This window comes from Ipomoea triloba, chromosome 2 (assembly GCF_003576645.1).
Source record: "Ipomoea triloba cultivar NCNSP0323 chromosome 2, ASM357664v1".
NCBI classification, from domain to species: domain Eukaryota; kingdom Viridiplantae; phylum Streptophyta; class Magnoliopsida; order Solanales; family Convolvulaceae; genus Ipomoea; species Ipomoea triloba.
The window spans coordinates 9,496,435-9,519,156 of NC_044917.1; the positions used below are offsets into that span (position 1 = coordinate 9,496,435).

A 22,722-nucleotide genomic window follows, 5' to 3' on the forward strand; every position below is an offset into this window, starting at 1 on the left:
TTCCAAAAAACTCTATCCAACAGATGCTTGAACTAAAGGATACTCACTACAGTAAGCCCGTTTCCTCATGTGAAGTCCATAATGTCTTACTGATAAAAGATCCCGCAGAATAGTGCTATACTCGGATTGGAAACTAGGAACATCCATTAGAACATCACAGACATGTTTGAAGAGCAACTTTACAACAGGGAGAAGAAGCAGAGCCTTGCCTGCCAGAATTATAATCACATGATATAGATTAGCAATTTATTTGTCAATGCCTTTGATCCAAAATTCTCCCCCCAGGTCTCGTTTTGATTTTATGCAACTCCAATAGATTTTCAACATCTCTAAGTTACATGAATAAGATTGGGTTTCAACACCATTTAAATCTGCATAAAGTAATGAAATGCACAATGATAATCCATTTGGGCAAAAGTTGCCAAATAATGATGTGGAGTTCTGTTTCTAAGTTTCCACCGTAACATTAGATATTAAGACAAAAGCTACAAATGCTCAAAAGTCCTATTTGCCCACAAATATGGCATCGCAATGTTGAAACATATACGCTTACAAAGGTAGATGTTTATTGGCAAGTCAAAAGAAAGTTTGAGAAGTCAACAAATATACATCTGAAAGGAAAACTGCGGTAGTTCAAAGTTACTGGCAAAACACTTGGAAAAAAGCACCAAAAAATGTTATAACATGATATACATTATGAACCTAATGTGGAGATAGTGAAATATTTGATGCCAGTGGAGTTTAATGCATTTCTAACCTAGATATATTTAGTTACAGATATATAGAATAATTGCCAACCCACTCAGCTTTCCCTTGTACAGAAAAGTGTCAACTTGAAATAAGCGAGATGCGTATGTAGTCTTGCACAAGAATGGGTGCAGTGGTGCACCAAGGATAGTAGAATAATTATACACATTGTCATGAAGTTAATTAGCAATACTTTTACATGTACGCACCCTTATTTAGACGTGGCTACATAGGGGCTCTCAGTGGCTGATAAGTCAAAATAATATTCATTACTCAGGTAAAAAAATTAACCCACATTTCACTAGCATACCTCAGGAATTTTCAATTACAAGAGCATTTCAATGTAAATTTCACTATGTCAATGGGGATCCAGCTATTTCTATTGGATTGGCCACATTTTCTTATTCCAATGATGATCATGCAATTTGTATAAAAATCTCTAACTCAATAAAGCAGTCATTTCAGAGGTAACAACTAAAATTGAAAAACCTGTGTAGGGAAAGATTACATTGTGAACCATGAGAACTACTCTGCATAAAGCATAAGAACATAAACATCTTGTTTCAAAGATAACCATCCAAAAAGCCAACCTGAAAATCGAGGGTCCTCTGCCCTTTGCACAACAATACGAAGTGTTTTTGCAAAAGTCAACTTCGGTGGCCGTTTCTTGCTACTGGATATCTCCAGCAATACACATTTCATTAGCAATTCAATAAGAAAAGGCCATGTTTCAGCTGCATCAAAATGAACTCTCCTCAGTCCTCACATTTCAAACTTTCATTCATTATAACATTTTCAAAACCAGATTTATAACCCGTCAACTCACAGTGAGGAAGTTCTTTGGGTTTAAGCATAGCAGTCTTGTCTGCAATGTATTTACAAAATCCTATTAACCTCTCACCTTCCAGCCATGTATTCAGCAATTTAATCCCTTCCTATAATGAAAAAATAATAATAATAATAATAATAATAATAACTAAGAAATTGAAAGGAAATCTCTTAACCAAAATTTCAATTATCAATCATTAGAAATGATTTTCTCTTTCTTTTTTACTCATTTTAAGCCGCCTATTTTTTGGTCATTAGTTAAGCGCTGAGAGAAACAGTAGAGTCAAAAGGCGGTTACTTCTCGGGGTTTGGGTTTATCGGAGGACAGCTTGGAGACAATCTCCTGAATGTCTCTCGAAGTGACCTTAGACGCCATTTTGGATGATTCTCCAGAGCAAAAAAACCCTTTCAAGAAATTCTTCAATCGGATGAACTATAGCTTGCAAGATTGTCCTTGTTGTCGAGAGCGAGGTAGAGAAATGGCAGTTGAGTCGAAAAGAAAGGCGCAGAGAAGGATATGTGAGTTTTGAGAGTACAGACTACACTCTAGTCTCTACAGGGTTTTAAGGGAGACAAGGGTGAGGGTTTTATTGTTTTAGCAGAGCCGTGAATGATAATTGTACAGTTGTACAATGTGTGACTAAATATTAATCGTACCCCCAAATTCTACTTTCAATTTTTACTCCCTACTCACAATTATTACATCATGAAATAAAAGTAATCGATTAAAAATAGAAAATACATATAGTAGAACTCTAATATATAATAGTGCTTGACAAGTGTTCACCACAGTCGTTATACCGTGAACCATGGTCCACAATGCGTTGTGAATCATGGGTCACTGCAGTTGTGTTGAACAGATACTGCAGTTGTGCTAAACAGATACTATAGTTGTGTTGAAAGGGAATTGCAGTTGCGCATAACAGATGTCGTTTTATCCGTCTAAAACTGCAGTTATGTTGAACGGATACTGCAGTTGTGTTGAACCGATACTGCAGTTGTGTTGAACCGATACTGCAGTTGTGTTGAACCGATGAACGGCCTCTGTTCCGCGCAACTGCAGTTTCCTCTCAATGCAACTGCAGTATCTTTTCAACACAACTGCAGTATCCATTCAACACAACTGCAGTATCAGCCATGACCATGGTCCACAGTATAATTTGCGGTGTTCACCACTACCTTGGTTTAATTTGATCGCAATTTGATTCTAGCTAGACATGACCGTGGTTTAATTCTAATTTCAAATGTTTGATTCAAGTTAGATGTGACCGTGGTTTGATTCTGATTTCAAATGATTGATTCACGATTTCAACAAATGATAAATTAAAGTTGAAATCTTTTAGATTTTTTCTTAAAATCCATTTTTTTTTTCCGATTTGATTGTTACATTGTCCGGTTCGATTCTAATTCAACCGTACTGTTGTGATGGAGGCAGAGTAAAAGACTATTATATTGGAAGATAATAGTTTCACTGTTATTTTATTCATCACAAACACCAGTTCATCATTATTGTATATATATAATAATTAACAACAATTATAAATTATTATCATACATGATAGAAAACACTTCTATATATCTATCTATCTATTGTGGCATAAAACATGATCAAGAGTTTGAACCCTCTCTCATATGAAAAAATCAATATGACGAGCACTTTGCCTCCTACAATTGGACATGCTCAGGATACTCTAACACGCACTGACACACTTCATCAATGTCCTTTGAAAAATACTCAACTTGTGAAAGATGCGAATAAAAAACATATAAAAGTGAATTGAAATGAAATATCTTTTGGATTACTTGGGATGTATTGTATATAAATTTAAAATAAAAAAAATGTTTCTCTATTATATACACTAGTATTGTACCCGCGCGATGCGCGAATGTAACTAATGCTATTATTTAATCGAAGTTATTCGAAGTTATTGTAATGCAATAAAAGTTTCTAAAATTTGATTAAACACATTTATTATTTAATATTAGAAATTTACGAATTATTAAAAATTTCATGGTACACAACATTGGTAGTATAATTACTACTCCCTCCACCTTCGTTGGCTATCAAAATTCTTAAACATTTAGGGTTGCTAATCCTTGAAGCAGCAATATACAATTGACCATGAACAAAAACTGGTTTACATAAGAGTAACCCTACATGAGTTAAAGTTTGACCTTAACTTTTGTTGATAATCATTGTGTATGACAACATTAAAGAAAATTGTCTTATTTGGAATTTAAATGACAATTTTATATCAGTTGTCTTATTTACATAAGAGACGACGGGCAATATTTGGGCGGGAGGAATGGGGCATTTTTATAGGCCAAATCCCCTCTCTTTATTATAATAAGAGATTTTATATTTTTTTTTTTGAAAACATACATTTTATATAATACATTTATATAAGTAGTCAATAATATATCACCCATTAGTCAAAGACCTTGTGATCTAGTGACACTCGATGTCCCGGTTAACACTCCCACATGGATGATAAGAGTGGATTCGAACCTCAATGGAGTCAACTGTGCTTCGGTAGGTAGAATCAGTAATACTCCAGTGTTTGAATGTATTATGGAAAAATGTCTTTGTGTGTTTTGTTCATTTTCTGGAAAATAGATAGAATTGTATAATTAAACATTGTAATTGTTTTATTTAAAAAAAAAATTATAATAGTTATTAAAATAATAGTATTTATTAAAAAATAGAATTTAAAAAAAAAATGTAGCAGAGGTTTTCGGCGGTTTCCCCACCTCGATCCATGGTCATGGGTAATATGGCTTGGTTTTGGTCGAAAACATGTGAAACAACTATTTTGGCGATTCCGAAAAATGACTTACGGAAAAAAATTCCGTAAGTCATTTTCCGAAAAAATGAACTGATTTTCCTTGGTCAACGGAAATGTTTTCCGTTGACCACATTTTTCGAACGTTGCCAAACACAAAACTCGGAAAACATTTTCCGAAAGCCATTTTATAGGTTACCAAACACACCCTTAACTGAAATTCCAGATCCTGTCCTTCAATTGCCAACATACAATTATGATACTTTGCATCTCTGATGATAAGATTCTACATCACTAAAGCCCAAACAATAAGGTAATTTCCTGCAGATCAACAAACCTCAAAAGCCTTCAGCACACAGCAGAAAAATATAGTAGAGAAACAATCAGCATTCCTCATTCTCTAGGGAGAAGCATATAACCACAATAAAGTCCATTCAAATAAAATTTTAAGACGCAAAAGATAAAAGAATTTTTCCACAATTGTATAATCAAGGTCAGCTACTCAGCTCATGTATCTTCAAGGACAGAAGATTAGTAACACCTATCAAATACTACAACAAAACATACCACTAAAACTAGTATACCTTTGAGTCATTTTTGTCCAAATCTAGGAGACACAAGCTAATTGATTTTTTTTTCCTCAATACAAATCAATCTTCACTCTCAGAGCTGGCTCCTTCACTGCTGTAGTCACTACTGTCATCGTCAATATCAAGCTGCACATGCCGAACCTGTATGGTTTCCGGCATCTTTGGCAGGCCAGGGGGAGGTAGTGGACGTATTGGTGGCTCCTCCACCTTTGGAGGGAGAGAAAGTGAGTCCAAGGGAGGAAGGGGAACTGGATCTCCAGGCTTCCACCCAGGTGGAGGAAGCGGTATATCAGTGGGTAATTCAACAGGCATTCCAGGTTTCCAACCTGATGGTACAACAATATTTGAAGGGAAAAGGCCCTGAATTGATGAGAGATTGGGAAGATGATTGACTTCCATTGGCTGGGCAATAGGGGGTTCAATGAGTGGCTCAATAATTTTCTCCTTACCTTCGTCTGTTTTAGGTAAACCAACATCATGATCAGCAAAATTATATAACTGAGAAGCACGCATTTGCTCCTCCTGTGGAGCAGGTGGGAGCGCTCCCCGAAGTGGAGCTGTTCCAGCACCAAATTCTGGAGGTGCAAAAGTACTGTAGCTAATTCTATGAGCATATGACAATATGTCTGACAGTTTTAGCTGAGTAGCAACAGTTGTCAATGAAGAGTCCTTAGGATTATCTTCTGATTTGGCCCGTTTTGGACGGCGATAATCAGAATAGTCATCTACAAGCATGTCGAGAACACGCTCTGCATCTTTAAGTTTGTGGGCAAAAGCAAGGATTGCAGAATCTTTTGAACGGATTTCTCGAGAGAGTCTTTGCTTTGCATCTTGAAGGTCAAGAATCTCTTGAAGTTCTGCAACAGCTTCAAATAGCTGTGATTGAAGAGAATTGAAGAGAGAAAGGATTTCTTTTGTGGAAGAAGGACAAGAGTCGGGAGGAGTTTGTTGACTGGCCTGGAGTTGAGAAGGTAAAAATGAAGGCAGAGCACCTCGAAATGCACTGACCCATTGGTTCCGGTTGGGTGAGACTTCAAAGAGTCGAGAGGCAAGGGAAGCCATTTGAATGAGGAGAGACTGAGCTCTCGAGAGTGGTGGGAGGAGTGAAAGCAGAGTTAAAGAAGTGGAGGTTGTATTCGAGAGATTTGCCTGTTGACGAGGGTAAGATTGAGAGACTTGAGAAGATACCTTGGGAGAGGGGGGGTTTTGAACAGAGGGTGAATTAGGAGTTGGAAGGCCAAGCCTGGCCGGTGATTGCAAAATTTGGTGCGGAACATTCTGTGGCATCTTGGACCCTGGCTGAAAATCCAAAGAAATACACAATGAGAACAGATGTGAAGCCAGAAAGAAATCAGATTTACAGCAATGGAACTTCAAAGAAATCATGAACTTAAGCCTCAAAAGTATGATGAATATAGGCTTTAGGATTGGATGTAGTTTCTAGTTAGTAGTTAGAGACTATAAAAACCACAGATTAAACACAAAAGACTCTAGGGAGTAGGGACTAGCAATGACTATCTCAATCAACAAACGTCTTAGAAAAGCTTCTTGTCAACTTTCTGTACTACTTATCTGCAACCAAAATGATAACAATTACTCTGACTTCAATGTGGTTTGCAAATGATATCCACATATACAACTCCAGAAATGATACTCTCATCCATCCATCTAAGCATAATTAATACCCAAAAAAAGAGTAAATACTTCATAAAATTTAGCCACCAATATAAGAAATACTATATAAATTCCAATTCCCGCCCTAAATCACAACAGAAAATTGATACAAAATCTTACAATTGCTAAAATATTCCTTTTTTAAATAATAACCAGACTTAAAGAGAACATTATATAACAATAGTTTCAACTCAAATGAAAGTTACTTTAATTCCAGTAGAACAACACAGACTTAAAGAGAACATTATATAACAATAGTCTCCATTTTGAAAAAGAACGGAAAATGGAAAGGAAAACTAGAAAATTGAAGTCAATGCCCAGAAAGATGCCATGTTTTGCTGGTTCAAATAAATGATGTTTGAAACCCTAACACCGAAATCGAAGCTTTCAATGACTGGAGGCAAGAAAGATAAAGAACAAAAGGTAATAAGGCGAATTAAAGAAATCCAGTGGGTGAGCCAGGAATAAATTTGAGTGGGCATGAAATTAAAGCAATTCAAAACATGGTAAAAAATATTTATGACAAGATATGAAATACCATTAGTTAGATAAAATGATTCGAATACAAAATACAATATTCATGACAAATTATGAGATAAAACTCCTCAGTTCTCTCATATTCTGAAATCCCTCTAGATTGTTCATTCAAAATGCAATGTTCACAAATCACAATTAAACAATTAATCAATTATGAATAAATCTCTCAAAAATAATTTTACAAATCTCATAAAACAATCTTACAGAATTCTTTTTTCCCAGCAAATCACAAGTCTCTAGAATGTTGGCTACTAGTACAAACTACAAATCTTTATTTGTTGACACGAAAAATCAGTTTATTAGATGACAAGCTAAACTACTGTAGGCAACATCAGAAACAATGGATAAGCTGGAACAAGAAATAGATTTAACAGAGTATAATTGTATAAACCCATAGGCAACTGCACTGAATCAGAATTTCGTGCTAGTGTGCTACGCAGGGACAGAGCCAAGATTTCTTTTGAGTGGGGGTGAAGAAGCAAAGTAAAATGAATTCAAAATGTTCAAATACAAAATATCAAATACGAATAAGATTGTTAAAATACAAAATACAATACAAGTTTTATGATGAACTACGGGATAATACTCCTCTACGCTCTCTCATATTTTGAAATCAGTATAAAATTGCTTCATTTGAAGCTTAATCACAAATATCTTATTCAACATACGACACTAAGCAATCATGTAATAAATCATCACTCAAAACAATCCTCACATTCAAAACATACTCACTGCCTCACTGGCACACTGAAATAAATCTAGACATACTCACTTCCTCACTGCTCACAATCCTCACATTCAAAACAATATTAGAATTTAGACATACTTACTGCTCAGGCCTCAGTGCTCACATTCATATAGTTGATATAAATTGAATAAATTGAGACAAATTGAGACACTGTTTAAACAAATTGAACAAATTGAGACACTGCTCACATTCATATACAAAAAGCACATTCATAAACTGAAGAAATTCTGTCGCCTACAGCAAACAAACTCGAATTGAGTTCTTCGATTGAGTTCTAACAAAAATCAAGAAAAAAATTGAACAAAGCACATACAAAAATCAAGAAATAGAACAAAGCACATAACGACTGAAATAAAATAAATAAATAAATAAACTGAACACTTGAAATTCACATTCACTGATTCGCAAATTGAAGAAACTATGAAACTGAGACAATGTTCACATTCATAAACAAATTGAACAAAGCACATACATTAAATTGATTAAAAATAAAATTAGAGAAATTAGGAAAATTAGGGCAAAAATAAAATTATATAAATTAGGGCAAAAATATGAACCTGAGTCCTGAGAGGAGACGAGAGGCGGTGTTCCTGTGTCCTGCTGACCGGTAAGGCGGCGAGCCGGCGACTGGTCACGGGTGTGGCGGTGTCCGTGCGACACAAACGGTGAGACGGGGACAGAGCGACAGAGCCACAGAGGACACCTGAGTCCTGAGAGGAGACGAGAGGCCGAGAGGGACAGTAGCCGATACTCTGGTAGGCAGTGACGGGAGAGGCAGCGAGGCAGAGAGGCGAGAGGCGAGAGGCGGGAGAGGCGAGGAAAGAAGCGAGAGCTCTTCGGTCAAAAATGTGAAACAATGAAAAATAAAAATAAAAATTATTACGGAATAGACTCAACAGAAAAATGAGATCAGACCAAATGGTAATCCTTTTTCCTATTCTTATTTATTTTTTATTTCATGGTTTGCATAGATAATATATACTTCTCTTTCAAAGCATCAAAATAGTATAGTTGCAGCAACAAATCAACAATGCTTCATAGAAATGATAGAAAATTATTAGAGTTAGGGGATTTAGGGCTTCGGACCTGCTGCTGCTGGTTTCCGGACGAGTGGACGACGGGCTCCGGCCACTGACGACAATTCGCTGACTGCTGATGAAGGAGTGAAGGATTGAATCGCAAGAAGGCGCACGGCTGCGGGAGTGTGTTTGCTGTTGAATGAGTGGAGGAGAAGCCGGAAGGTGAAGGTATGGGGTGGAGGTGTAGAAGGCGGAGGAGCGTTGAAATGCAGAACGGTAGACGGGGTGAAGCCTGAATGGAGAAATATTTTTATAAATTATATATACAGCATCTCAAAACGACATGTTTTTTTTTTTTTTTTTTTTTTTTTTTTGGAGTAATAAAAACGACATGGTTTATATCTGTATTTTTATTTATTTATTTATTAGGGAAAATCGCACTTTTGATCCCTCAGTTGTTGCCCAATCTGTAATGTGATCCCTCACTGTCAATTTTATGCAATTGAGTCCCTAATAACCTTAAACCTTAGTCAATAACTCAATGTAGCCCTCCGATCTTATTCCTCACTAACTAGTGTTAAAACCATGAGAAATTTGGTAATTTCGCAACAACCACCTTAATAATTACTCCAATCCATGCTCGTCTTCTTCCTCCTTGGCGTTATCTGATTGGCCTCAGCTTTAGATCTCTGGCCCATCCTTTTATTTTCGGCGTGTTTGTATGTTTGCCATGGTGAACTGATTGAGTTTCCGAATTGAAGTTGGTGTTTTCACGGTGAGGAAGAGGGTGCTTGTTAGTTGTTTTGGTGTGTATGTGTTACAGTTGCAGTGCTTTAATGGCGGAAGTATGGATTAGAGAAACTATTACGATCAACTCTTTTCCCGTCTCCACTTTCGAGCTTCTTAGCAGTCTGCTTTTGCCTCCATTTTCGCAATTTCTTACTGAAAACTAAAGCTGCTTCCCATAAATTTCTAGCAATATCCTTCAAATCCTTTGGTTACTGGCTCTTACTCTAGATTTCAAGATCGATATACTCCTTCATCGTCTTGAGCTCTCTTTCCATGGAGGCATCGCCATTAGCAGCCACCACATTTGGCTGCAAGGTATTGACATGAACCATAATTTCCTCCCCAATTTCTGCATCTTCTACTAGCTCCTCATCACAATGAGCTAGCCTGAAGAACATAGTGTTCTTCGATTCCACTTTCGTATCCGCATTGGGCGCATTATTCTTGTCATTGATGTCGAAGAGAAGCGCGAGGGTGTTTCGATCCCCAACATTGCAAGACTTGTGAAGAGGCTCGGTGGACCCACCCTCCTCGAGCCTAGAAGCGGAAACTGACCTGCAGCACCGGAGATCCGGCGCGAAGGAGGAGGACGACGACGAATCTCCAGCAGCATTACTCCGGCGAGCTCCATACCTACCATTTCCGGCGGGGTTTTCGATAAGCGCGGCGGGAACGATGTGCAAGGACGGCGGGAACGATTGGACGACGCCAAGGAAGAAGAAGACAGGTATGGATTGGAGAAATTATTAAGGTGGGTGTTGCAAAATTACCAAATTGCCCATGATTTTAACTCTAGTTAGTGAGAAATCAGACCAGAGGACTACATTGACTAAGGTTTAAGGTTATTAGGGACCCAATTACATAAAATTGACAGTGAGGGATCACATTGCAGATCGGGCAACAACTGAGGGACCAAAAGTGCGATTTTCCCTATTTATTACATCAAACAAGAGAGTTGAACACTTGAACCCGGTGAAAATCGAAAACTGCTACAAAAGGATTACCCGACGTTGGTATCCATCATCCTTATCTAGTTGTTATGCCATGGACTCGGGTCCATGTTCATAATTTCATAACTCCATGTTCACAATTTCATAACTCTATATTCAGAGTTTCATAACTCTATATTCAGAGTTTCATAACTCCATGTCCACAATTTCATAACTCTATATTAAGAGTTTCATAACTCCATGTTCACAATTTCATTACTCTATGTTCACAATTTTATAACTTTATGTTCACAATTTTATATATAACTCTATGTTCATGTTCAACAGTATCAAAACTCTATGTTCAACATTATACTCTATGTTCAACAGTATAACACAAATTTTGAGTGTATAACAAAATTATGAATATAGAGTTCTAAAATTACGAATATATATAGAGTTCTAAAATTGTAAATATAGAGTACTAAAATTGTGAACATTGAGTTCTAAAATTGTGAACATAGACCCGGGTTCACCTTGCAAGGTAGACCCGGGTCTATAGCATAATTTTTCATCCTCATATGGGGAATACCACAAGCGTCATCATACGAAATGCTCTTAAGTTGCTCCAAGTCAAGGTCCATAACCACAAGATTGGGGGTTTTGCCCTTACTTAGATTTGTTTTTGTATCCGTCGCTATGTTTTGCTCTCTAAAAATATGCATAACATCGACGTAAAGGATTCTCACCATAAACATTACTTAGTATTTACGGAGTAATACGCAGTACTAGCTTTAGAATTAAAAAAAATGGTGTTGAATCTCGAAACTAGATTGGAGCAATTTACCTCATAATGGGTCTTAGACCGACTTCATGGGGTCCAAGATATTGTCCGACGAAGCTAGCAAACCTGGTTATTAAAAAAAAAGTTTCAGTAAGTGTTACAAAAATCATCCTAGGTGGCTGCCTAGACATCACAGAGGCACTATGCGCCCCCAAGCCAATGCATATTCCGATGTAGGTGCTCATTTAGGCAGCCATCGGACAAGTCAACCATTTTTCCTATGTGTGTCGCCGCTACCTACGTTGGAGTTCGTACCTTTGTAGTCGCCCATCGCTCAATTGCCTATCATAGTTGTAGCTCGCCTCCTCACCCATCGTTTTCACATAGCCCCTCGCCTTGTCGAACGACTGGATTTCCTTCACTCGTCAAAGCTCATTATCACAACTTGTTATCACTGCTTGGAAAAAGAGAGATGTAGTGCTTCATCAGTGAAAATATGAAATTTTAGGATTTGAAATTAGGGTTTTTTAGTCTTTTAAGAGTTTGGACTTGGACTAGACTTTTATTTTTTGGGTTGGAGTTTTAAAATTTGGGTTAGGATTAGGCATTTAATGCTTTATTATTATTACTACGTATTTTTTATAATCAAATGCAATATAAAAATTTATTAAGCAACCAAGGCGCCTGCTTAGGCAATGACTTGGTGCTCATCCACCACACGATGAACGCCTAACACATTTTACAACTATGATTTCAGTAGAGCCAAAGCCCCCATACCCCTGCAGTGCTCTACCATGCGCCTCTATCCATTTTCACCCCCCACCTCCTTTAAATTTGGGATATGATTTGTTAGATATTTTTGTTATGGTATGAAGGATTAACAAGATAAAAACCAGATAATCCTTCAATGCATGAACTTGATTCACTTGGTAAACTTTTGAAATACAATTGAATTTAGCTACTTTACAAATTCAATCACAAGGGTGAATGTAAGCGAATATCAAAGTGTGTTCTACAAAAGAAGTACTAAAAATTCAATTACAACAAGCTAGACAAAGGTTAGGAAATAATGAAATATATTTTCATTTTAACCATTTCCTCTTTAGGAAGTAAGGAAAATTATTTCCCCTTATACCATTTCCAGGGCAGAAAGAGGAGAGGAAGAAACCGGGGAATGGGAGTAGTTACCATATTGATTATGCTATTGATTACCATTAGGGATGTCAATTCAATCCAATCTCGATGGAAAAATTTGGTTCCCATCCCAACGGGAGCAGGGGCGGTGAATTTTTCAGAGAACGAGGGCGGGGATGGGAATTCGGTCCACATCCTGACGGGAGCAGGGGCAGTGAATTTTTCGGAGAACAGGGGCGGGGATGGGAAAAGTTTCACCATCCCCACAGGGGATTGAGATTGTTCTCCCCACCCCGACCTCGGGAGAACCTCGAATCCCATATATATATATATATATATATATATATATATATATATATATATGTAATATACTAATATTTATATCTACTAATATTTAATTTGAATTTTTGGTTCTTTTTACTTTTTAAAGTTATTATGTATGGATATTTAATATTTTGGTTAGGACTTAAAATTTAAACAATTTGAATCTTTTAAGTATTGTTTAATATTTTAAGTATTTTATACAAGTTGTATTTTAAGATGATTGGATGTTAGACTAATTGTATATTTAAATATATAAATTTATAAATTAATTATATAATTTAAATAAAATATTATTTTATAGTGTACTAAAAATTAAGAAGTGTATAATTTTTTTAAAAAAAAATTGGGGGTGGGGAATTTTCGTCCCCGAAAAACCCTTGCAAAGACGGGGATGGGGGGTAATTCCCCATCCCCGTCGGGGAACGGGGAGGGGTCAGGGAGTTGGGGATGAATTCGAGTTGCCATCCCTAATATTGACCATATTGATGGCTTATGAAATGGGGTTGTGTTGTGTGATTCCGAATCACACTTAGACTATCATCCCCTATGAAATAAGTGTGGCTTTCAAGATAATGGGATTGTCCATATTATAATTGGCACCTTAAGTAGTGCAACTGATCTCTTTAAGAAAAAAAAAAACTTCATTTGAACCCCCTAAATTAGCAAAAATGTTTAATTGAGTTTTAATATGACTTGTTTGGCCGGGTCAATAATACTTTTTTGCCTGACATGTATTTTTTAAATTAAAAAAAAACATTTTATTTGTTTTTTATTTAATTTTTTAAAATTTTGATTTTTTTTTACACAACCACCATCTATTAAAGATATCCGGTGATTGTGGTTGTCCAAAGAAAGTCATCATGACTATCCTAAAAAAATAGCCATGATTATTTGAGATGGTCATTACTATCTAAAAAATTAAATTTTTTTATACATGCATGATTGCATCATCAAACAACATTTACTTCAATAATGTGAAACGAAGGAAGAGACAATAGCCGCCACCTTCATTTTAGATTCCATGAGAGGAGGAGATGGATTGTTTGAAACGAGGGTGGTAGTCATGACCATGGCTGCCATTTCAAATAGTCCAGATCTATATCTTATCTTTGAGGTCCAAATTTAGAATACAAGCTTGTCTTCTGGTCATGGTTCTAGATCGCTAACACGTACAAGTTCTTTGTTCTTGCCCAATGTGTTTGCTTGATGAGACACTGCAACTTAGCACTATGCCTAATAGTTTTCCAGCGACGGAGAAGAAGAACAGAGCTTAAATTTTTATCTTTATTTTTGCTCAAACGTAAGTGCGACTTGCATTTGTCGTATGCCGTATGACAGGCGCAAGTCTCACTTGCTTGTGTCTTGTACAAGAATACATACGAGAATACCAAACTGTACTTGTGTTTATTGTATTTCAGGAGGAAAAAAAAAAAGAATTTCAAAATTTTGACAAACTCACGTGGGACTTGGCGTTTTTCCATCAAAAACTCAAGTCTGAAACGAGTTTTTTCTTCTTTTGTTCAAATTTTAAAAGTTGTCCATTCGTCATGAAATTTGCCCATTTCAGTCAAAAATCTCAAAAGCATTGTTGGGGAGAATCTACAGTTTTTTTTTTTTTTTTTAAACAAAGGCAAGTGTGACTTGCATTTGTTACATTGTATATTGTACAACAAACGCATTTGTCGTATTTCAGGTGAAGAAAAAAAGAATTTTGGAAAATTGACAAACTCACAACAAACGCATTTCTCGTTTGAGATTTGCATTTTTTTTAGCAGAAACTCAAGTACCAAACGAGTTTTTGTCACTCATCCAAGCCACTTTCACTTCTTGTGTACAAAGGGGTAACAACTATACATATTCAGATGAAGGGCGATGTGACAGGTGGTGGAGGATGAAAATGATGTAAGACTTTTCCTAATACAATATATATTGGCCCTGTTTGGTAAATAATTAGCCTATTAGTCAATTTTGGCCTATTTGATCATTATTAGTTGTTTAACTTGGTTAAGAAATCAATATAAGTGTTTGGTTAATAGTTTTTTGTAACTCCAAAATACTAAATTTCAAAAGGCTACTCAAAGCAACCTTTTCAATTAGCCTTTTGAGAAAAGAAATTATACCAAATAGCTATCAGCTAACAGCTAATTTACCAAACAGTTTTCTACAATCAACTAATATTATCAATTAATTATACAGAGTACCTTCTAAGTTCTAACCCAATCAGCTAACAACATTAGCTAGTCATTTACCAAACATGGCCATTATATATTGTGGGCTTTAATTATGTGGTGTAAGTGAACTAGACTCATTAAGTAATTAGTTGGATTGGACATTGAGATTCTGTCAACATTTCACCATTATGTCTATATAAAGTTTGTATTGATGGGATGCAGACCAAGACAATTATATAACACCTAAAGTTATGGTACTCATACTACTCAGTAAATATCAATACATCATCTAGGGTTCTGAGTCAAGTGTGGGACAAAACCACCAATACACCATCTAGGGTTCTAAGTCAAGCGTGAGACAAAACTGCTAACACTCTGCAAATCTACTATTCAAGAGGCAACACAACAAGATATTAACTATGGCTGGAGATCAACACGTATGACTTTTGCTTCCACTACTACGAAATTAGGTTTCTCATAAATTCGTTCTATATCGTTAGACTATATTTTAGATCTAATAGATGAGACATGTGAATGGCTAAGGTAAGGGACTAATGAAGACAACACATTTGTTAGCGAAATGTTGGAGTTCCAAAACATTCATGATGGACCCATATTCCATAAAACCATCAAGTAAGAATGACAACTACGGGTTTCTTTGGTGGAAAGTTGAGAAAATACATTTCACACTGGAGGAGTTTTGATGTCCTTGTTTTGCATTCATTAATCATAAGTTAGAAATAATTCAAACACTAATAATTCATTGCCAAGGACCTTGTGGTCTAGTGGAATTGTACCCTTCTTTTTATATGAGAGGTGGTGGGTTCGAGTCTCAGTGGAATCAATATTGACATACATTACATTGTAATAATAGTAAAAACCATAGGACATTTGAAAAAATTTAGGATGTGTTTAGTTTTATGAGATTAGATACAAAGAATGAAAATAGGAATCAAACATTATTTGGTTCTTTTAATTCAGTATTATCATTCCTCATTTCATCGCCTACTCACTAGATCAATTGTCTTGATTTTTTTAAAAAAATTTTTTAAAAAACATTTATTCCAATTATAGAGTCAAACATAACAAAACATCAATATTGCAAAATACTTTCACTAAAACTCATTTTAATTACCAAGTATTTAATTCTCACTTCCATTTCAATTCTCATGTTCGAACCAAGCACATCCTTACATAAATACGTAATAGTTTTTTCGCATTTGGGAGATCCTCATAAAAAAGCACTAGAGAGACATGCATCACAAGTTTTCATGCAACTTGTTTAACGTAAACTAATCAATCTCATCACAGATTAATAACACTGGTCCTGTGCGGCACAAAATTCACATTTTGAAACACCAAAACATCCATTTTACAATGCACAACCCAACTTAAATCAAAAAAGAGAAACTAAGGTTCACATAAACATTTATACTATGTCCTTTATTCAGGCAAACTTAATTAAGCATCAGCAGCTTTCTCTGCTTGTTCTATTGGAGATAATTTTGCTCGCTTCGTCTCATAATCCTTCACCGCTGCCTTTATTGCATCCTCTGCCAGCATGCTACAATGGAGCTTAACGGGAGGGAGGGAGAGATGCTTGGCAATTTCCCTGCAACACCAACATCAATACACTTTCCCTTGTAAAACCCGGGTCAGCTCAAACACCAAAACATTATAAATAATGAATATATATAGCAAGGAACCGGAAAATAGAACTAATTCTTGCACATAGAAATATCAGGACTAGTAAAGACAGCAGTAGTACGAGATTATAAAGGAAAGCTTTTTGCAAGTATAGTAACCCATTAATCAGTACAAGAGAATCAAGTATTTCCTATACAAGAGTTTGGCATTCACTGCAGTCATCAATGCATATTCGCATGTTTTACTCTGAATTAAAACAAAGGACGATCCTTAACTACAAGTATCCTCACCACTTCCAAAAGAATTCAAGTAACATGGAAAAAGAAAAGCCCTTAGATTTCGTGTTTTGATGCTCATAGGATTTTTTTTTTGATTTCATATATTTACTCTCTATTGAATTAGGCATGCAAGCACTGGTTAATGGTATAAATATAAAAAGGATATTAAAATACAAAGTAATCTGTAAACAATTTTTCAAAACTGGACTATGAAAACAAATACCGCTGTAAAAATTATGTGTGTATTTTTAAACCCACCCAACCCCCCCTTCAAAAAAAAAAAAAAAATTTGAAATCCATACAACTAAGATGACTGAGGTAGGCCAAAGGCATGGATGGAAAGTCATGTATAGACACCCGAAGCAATTAATTGCAAAAGACTCGAGTAACATAAAATATCAAGATTAGAAGGTCATTTAAGATTTAGGCACATACGTATTCTTGATGGTTAGAACCTCCTCCATCTGTTTCCCCTTCACCCACTCTGTTGCTGAAAGAAAAAAGAAAACAAGGTTAAAAAACAAATGCTGTAAAACAAAATAGAAATGGAAAATAAAAAAACTTGGTGAAATTACATATAATTCAGAGTAGAATTGCAACTTCAATAAAAAAAATTAAAAAGAAAAAGAAAAAGAAAGGACTTGGTAAAATGGAAAATTAAAAAAAAATGCCTAAAATTACATATCATTCAGACTTCAGAGTAGAATTGCAAGTTCAATAATGAATTATCCACAGAAAAGAAAAGAAAATAAAGATTGTCCTAGGAAAATTCCAGAATTATTTAGTGGATAAACAGTGCAAATAATCTGGACAGCATGCATTCAGCTAATCAACAGAAAAATGATCGGCAATAAAGATACTGATGTGTAGTCAATGACCCTCACGCTGCATGACCGGAAACCTCTATACAGTTTTTGAGAATAATGGCTGATTCCTTGGAGGCTAGATAGGATTCATGGAACAAGACAAGTGATAAAAATTCCCTCTGATTTTCACCCTCAAGTTATAGCTTCTAACATAGCAAGGACAGCCTACTCAAGTTATATGTTGAGCATATATAACATATAAACATAAATGTGCAATACAACTATTGGCTTAGGCTTTTAGGGTGTGTTTGGTAGCCTGGAAAATGATTTCCATTTTCTGGACTTTGGGTGTTTGGCAACGTCCGGAAAATGTGGCCAAGGAAAATCAGCTACTTTTTCTGGCAAACGACTTCCGGAAGTCATTTTCCGGAATGGCCAAAATGGATCTCTCCCGTTCTGGCGGAAACCAGAGCAGATCTGCTCTGGTCCGGCCAAAACCAAAGCAGTCCAGATTTGCTCTGGTTTCCGCCAGAAACCATCCGCTGGAACCAGTCTGTTTTTTTCTTTCTTTTACAATTAATATTATTATTTTATATATTAAATAAAATAATAAAAATATATAATTATACAATTCAACTCATTTTCCAGAAAATGAAGCAAACACACAAAGACAGTTTTCCAGAATGCAACCAAACGCAGAAAATGAAACTGTTTCCAGGAACCAAATTAGCGCAGCTACCATAAGATTAGAAGTTGGGAGCCACATAGGCCACATTTTGAGAGGTCACTAGTGCTCCCACTATAAACTACTGGACCTAGAACATAACAATGGGTCTACAAATTTATAAATTATAATAGACAATGGATAAAGAATCAACAGTGAACCATTGAAGAATGTAACTCTCATACAAATATACTCTCCTTTCTCTCATAAGGAAATTCCATTCTCTCATCTTTCTCTCTACAAATACACCCTAAGAAATATGGTTGATGTTGGATCTTAGCGCTGTAAGTCAAACACGCTTAACCACAAAGTTCTTTGGCTATCTAGTTGCCATATCCTACTTAAAACCAATGGGTGATAAGTAAGTTGACATTAACCATTTAACCACATCCTTCCACAGTAAGCCACAATGCCACGTCTCGAATCGAGTAGGGGCTGAACTCAGTCGACACCCAACAATTGAAACTCTTGGCATCAAGGTTCTAAAGTAGGTTCAATCCTAGACTCCGGCTTTGGTTTGCAGATCCATGAAAACCCAATGGAAATTTCACATAATATAGGTATTCAGTTAGCGCTTATTTGGTCTACAACCTCTTGCCTCTTCTCTACTCCAAGACCCATACGTTGGGCCAAATGATATTCTTTAGAACTTGGAAGAGGCTTCTTGGAGTAGATGAGTGACATATCATCTTATTTTGTAAAATCCTCAATTTAAGGCATTTCGGAGAAGTGCTTTTGGGAGTTGGGACAAGGGATGGGTGTTTTCCTGATAAATTAATCTTCCAAAATTACCCTCTCATATCTCTAGTAGCTATAAAAATATAAATTCTTTTTGATTTTCATTTCCATGCCTTCCCTCAGCAAGTCTAGTGCCTCTCATCATAACTGATTGAGATACATCTTTCACAATCACTGATAAGACAACAATCTTTGGATTCTTTGCCACCATCTATTCTGAAACATGGTCTAAATCTTTCTCAAATTGCATTATTTCTCTTGCTAACATCTCCCACTTATCAATCTCCCAAAATGATGTTATTGGCTCCAAGCACTCCGTAGTATTCATATAATTCACTAATTTGTTATTAAGTTATAATCTAGGGGAAAAGAAATATGATCAAGCACAAAAGGAGACCATGATAATTTAATAAATGCTCTCTCTAGTAATTTTAACCATCACTAGAAAAATAGAGGCATTTTATTCAGCCAAGCAGATTATCTATTGTAATGCACTACAGATACCTAACTACAGCTATACTCTTAATGCACTGAAACTGTTGCCATATACAAACCCAATATGAAAACTCTAAATAGCAGCTGAACAGAAATAAATCTTTAGCAACAGAATGAAATCTATTGCAAATAACACAACAGTTTCCATATTTTCAATTGAAAAAAATTAAATAAATAAAAGAAAAGAAAAGAAAGAGAAGTACTGTATAATTCACCTCAAATCATACTATCGATATATGCACGGACATAAGAAACAATCCATGTATTATTCTAAACTATCAGAGAATAAACAGATTATTTAACAAAGCGAAAATATATTTATCGGTATCAAAATTCGATAGAGGGCCAAAGGAAACGAACCTACAGAGGAGGAGGCGATAGCGGAACCACAGCCGAAGGTCTTGAAGCAGGCGTCAACGATCTTCCCACTCTCATCATCGACCTTAATCTGAAGCTTCATCACGTCGCCGCAGGCCGGGGCGCCGACCAACCCAGTGCCGACGGTGGGGTCGTTCTTGTCGAAGGAGCCGACATTGCGGGGGTTGTTGTAGTGGTCCACCACCCTCTCGTGGTAGAGCCGCGGCAGCCCCGCCGTGGCCCTCTCCGCCGCCGCAACTCGCGGCGCCAGCCCTAGAACTCTGTTGGCGGCAAGCTTCAACATCCTTGCCGAATTAATCGTTGATAATTTCGCGTAAACGATTTCTTTGTGGGATTGAAATTGTTTGTTTGATTTCTGGGAGAGAATTTTAGGTTAGTTGAAGTGCGTAAATGCGTTTGAGGGAATAGGAAGGACACAATTTAGTAATTTACAATTATATAGATTCGTATTTACCCTGTTTTCTGGGAGAGTGGAATTATCTAGATTTTATGTGGAGTAGGAGTACAGTATTTTTTTAAAAAATATTTTATTTTCATGATTTATCAAATAAATTTGTCTATGTTTTATTACAAACACTAGTATTTTTTGCCCGTGTGTTGCACATAATAAATTTGTAGAATATTTGAATTGATATACAATTATATATTTATATAAATTATAATATCAAATATTATATAGCGCAATTGATGAAATTGGTTGAATCAATTATGTTTTCTTTGATTGAATTAGAGTAAATAATTGTCTAATTATCTGTGCGATATACGAATAAATTTTTTTATTATATATTTAAATAATAAAATAAAGATAAAATTATAAAAATTTTCTCTAAGCTCACGCTCATGGATCCACTTTGCAAAATGGACCTGAATTCATATAATTTGCCGGCAATTTTACTCCTACGGCCCAGCTCACTCCCATAACAAACCCTTTGGATTGATGAAGGGGCTTTCTCTTCTTCTATGGATGGCCATAAAATTGGGCTTGAACAGTGACTGGAGAATGGGCTCAGATATCTTACCCTTTCAGGATCGCAAATTATATTGTGGAATGTGGACCATGGTCTCCAATGTATCGTAGCACATTGTGGACCATGGTCATAGTTGATACTGTAGTTGTGTTGAACGGATACTGCAGTTGTGTTGAACTGATACTGCAGTTGTGTTGAAAGGAAACTGCAGTTACGCGGAACAGAGGTCGGTCATCTGTTCAACACAACTGCAGTATTCGTTCAATACAACTGCAGTATTAGTTCAACACAACTGCACTTTCAGACGGATGAAACGACCTCTGTTTCGCGCAACTGCAGTATCAGTTCAACACAACTGCAGTATCAGTTCAACACAACTGCAGTATTCGTTCAACACAACTGTAGTATCAACCATGACTCATGGTCCACGGTATAACGACGGTTTCAGGATATGGTTTGTACACATATTCGATACGTTTAATTCATGAAATAATATCTACTATATAATAAATATCTAATTGTAAAATCGAATGTATTTTAACGTGAATAGTTGTATGATTTCGATGCAATAAAGTAATAAAGTATAGAGAAAACGGAAAGTACAGAGTCATGGATATTTTTATTAATCATCTTTCATTTCAATATATACAAGATATACAGAGTTTTTTTATATGACTATAAGATTATTAAAGATGGAGAGGTATTGTCATAATATAATACATCTAGTAATGTCCACATATAATTATTTATAACACTCCTCTTGAACATTAATATAATTACATATAATTGTGCGCTCATTTTTTTTTATATTTATTTGGATGACCTAGATTTGATTTCTTAAGATGACGCGGATTGATTTTTTTTTTGTTTGTTTTTGTTTTTGTTTTTGTGTTTAAGTGTGAACGCATAGGTAATCTTTGGCAAAATTTGTTTCATATTTTTTGGATCATCACCGTTGCGATTTGGAGTTGCGATTTCTTCATCATCGATCGAGTTTTCGTCAATGGAAAGTGATCAATATTTTTATTTTTATTTTTTTTCACTCGTTCTTTTGAGTATAATTTGCCTATATTTAGATGTTGGTGTATATGTACACATGTCTGGGTAGTGCAGTTGTGCATTCCAGTGTGTTGGTTGTGCAACCTAGTGTTGTGAGTTGTGTAATGTAGGTTGGTGAGTTGTGCATTAATGCACTTAGTGTGGTGCATCGTAGGGCATTGGTATGTCCATCTTTGGCGATGTTTGAATGCAAAACAATAGAGTTATCGATGCACGATATTCGATATAGGAATGCACATCTTCTAATAAGACTGATTTACCCATAACTGTATATCTTCTAATATTTTATAAGGGTTTTTTTTTTCTTAATCCATGTGATTTGTTCATTTTAATCTCAACCTTTTATCATTCTGATTTAATGGTCTAGATTATTTCTCACATTAAGATGGGAGCACAACCCTATCTATGTTTGTGCGTGTGTTTGAGTGTAGGAAACATATCAAATGAGAACGCGTGCTCAAGAGATAAATATATAGGAACTTATCGTAGCCGTCCATCTGGATAGATCTACCGGATCAGAAACACTAAAAAAAGCGATGACATGCATTTTCGCAAATAATTGAACTTTGAAG

General features: G+C 35.9%; 3 protein-coding genes across 6 annotated transcripts in view; all 3 read right to left on the minus strand.

Annotated features, from left to right (window-relative positions):
* Positions 1-2,112, minus strand: part of LOC116010243 (serine/threonine-protein kinase ATM) — a 57,862-nt gene extending 55,750 nt beyond the window's left edge. The window contains exons 1-4 of the mRNA XM_031249564.1: positions 1,874-2,112; positions 1,574-1,682; positions 1,338-1,481; positions 48-209 (exon numbers count right to left, since the gene is read on the minus strand). Of these exons, the coding sequence (XP_031105424.1) occupies positions 48-209; positions 1,338-1,481; positions 1,574-1,682; positions 1,874-1,951 (493 nt within the window). The 5' untranslated portion in view covers positions 1,952-2,112. The remainder of the gene's footprint in view (positions 1-47; positions 210-1,337; positions 1,482-1,573; positions 1,683-1,873) is intronic.
* Positions 2,113-4,773: 2,661 nt separating this feature from the next.
* Positions 4,774-9,214, minus strand: LOC116011388 (mediator of RNA polymerase II transcription subunit 4). 4 transcript variants are annotated; one of them, XM_031250951.1, is made up of 3 exons: positions 8,997-9,214; positions 8,611-8,741; positions 4,774-6,247 (listed from the first exon to the last, which is right to left on the minus strand). In XM_031250951.1, the coding sequence occupies exon 3, from the start codon at positions 6,233-6,235 to the stop codon at positions 5,009-5,011; it is 1,227 nt and encodes a 408-aa protein (XP_031106811.1). In that variant the 5' UTR covers positions 6,236-6,247; positions 8,611-8,741; positions 8,997-9,214; the 3' UTR covers positions 4,774-5,008. The 4 variants fall into 4 exon arrangements, with proteins under 4 accessions (XP_031106811.1, XP_031106810.1, XP_031106809.1 ...); XM_031250950.1 differs by having other exon boundaries at positions 8,465-8,741; XM_031250949.1 differs by having other exon boundaries at positions 8,994-9,214.
* A 7,109-nt stretch (positions 9,215-16,323) lies between these two features.
* LOC116006823 (iron-sulfur cluster assembly protein 1-like) lies at positions 16,324-20,545 on the minus strand. Its single transcript, XM_031247323.1, has 3 exons — positions 20,106-20,545; positions 17,418-17,472; positions 16,324-16,669 (listed from the first exon to the last, which is right to left on the minus strand). The coding sequence occupies exons 1-3, from the start codon at positions 20,404-20,406 to the stop codon at positions 16,519-16,521; spliced, it is 507 nt and encodes a 168-aa protein (XP_031103183.1). The 5' UTR covers positions 20,407-20,545; the 3' UTR covers positions 16,324-16,518.
* Between the last annotated feature and the right edge of the window lie 2,177 nt (positions 20,546-22,722).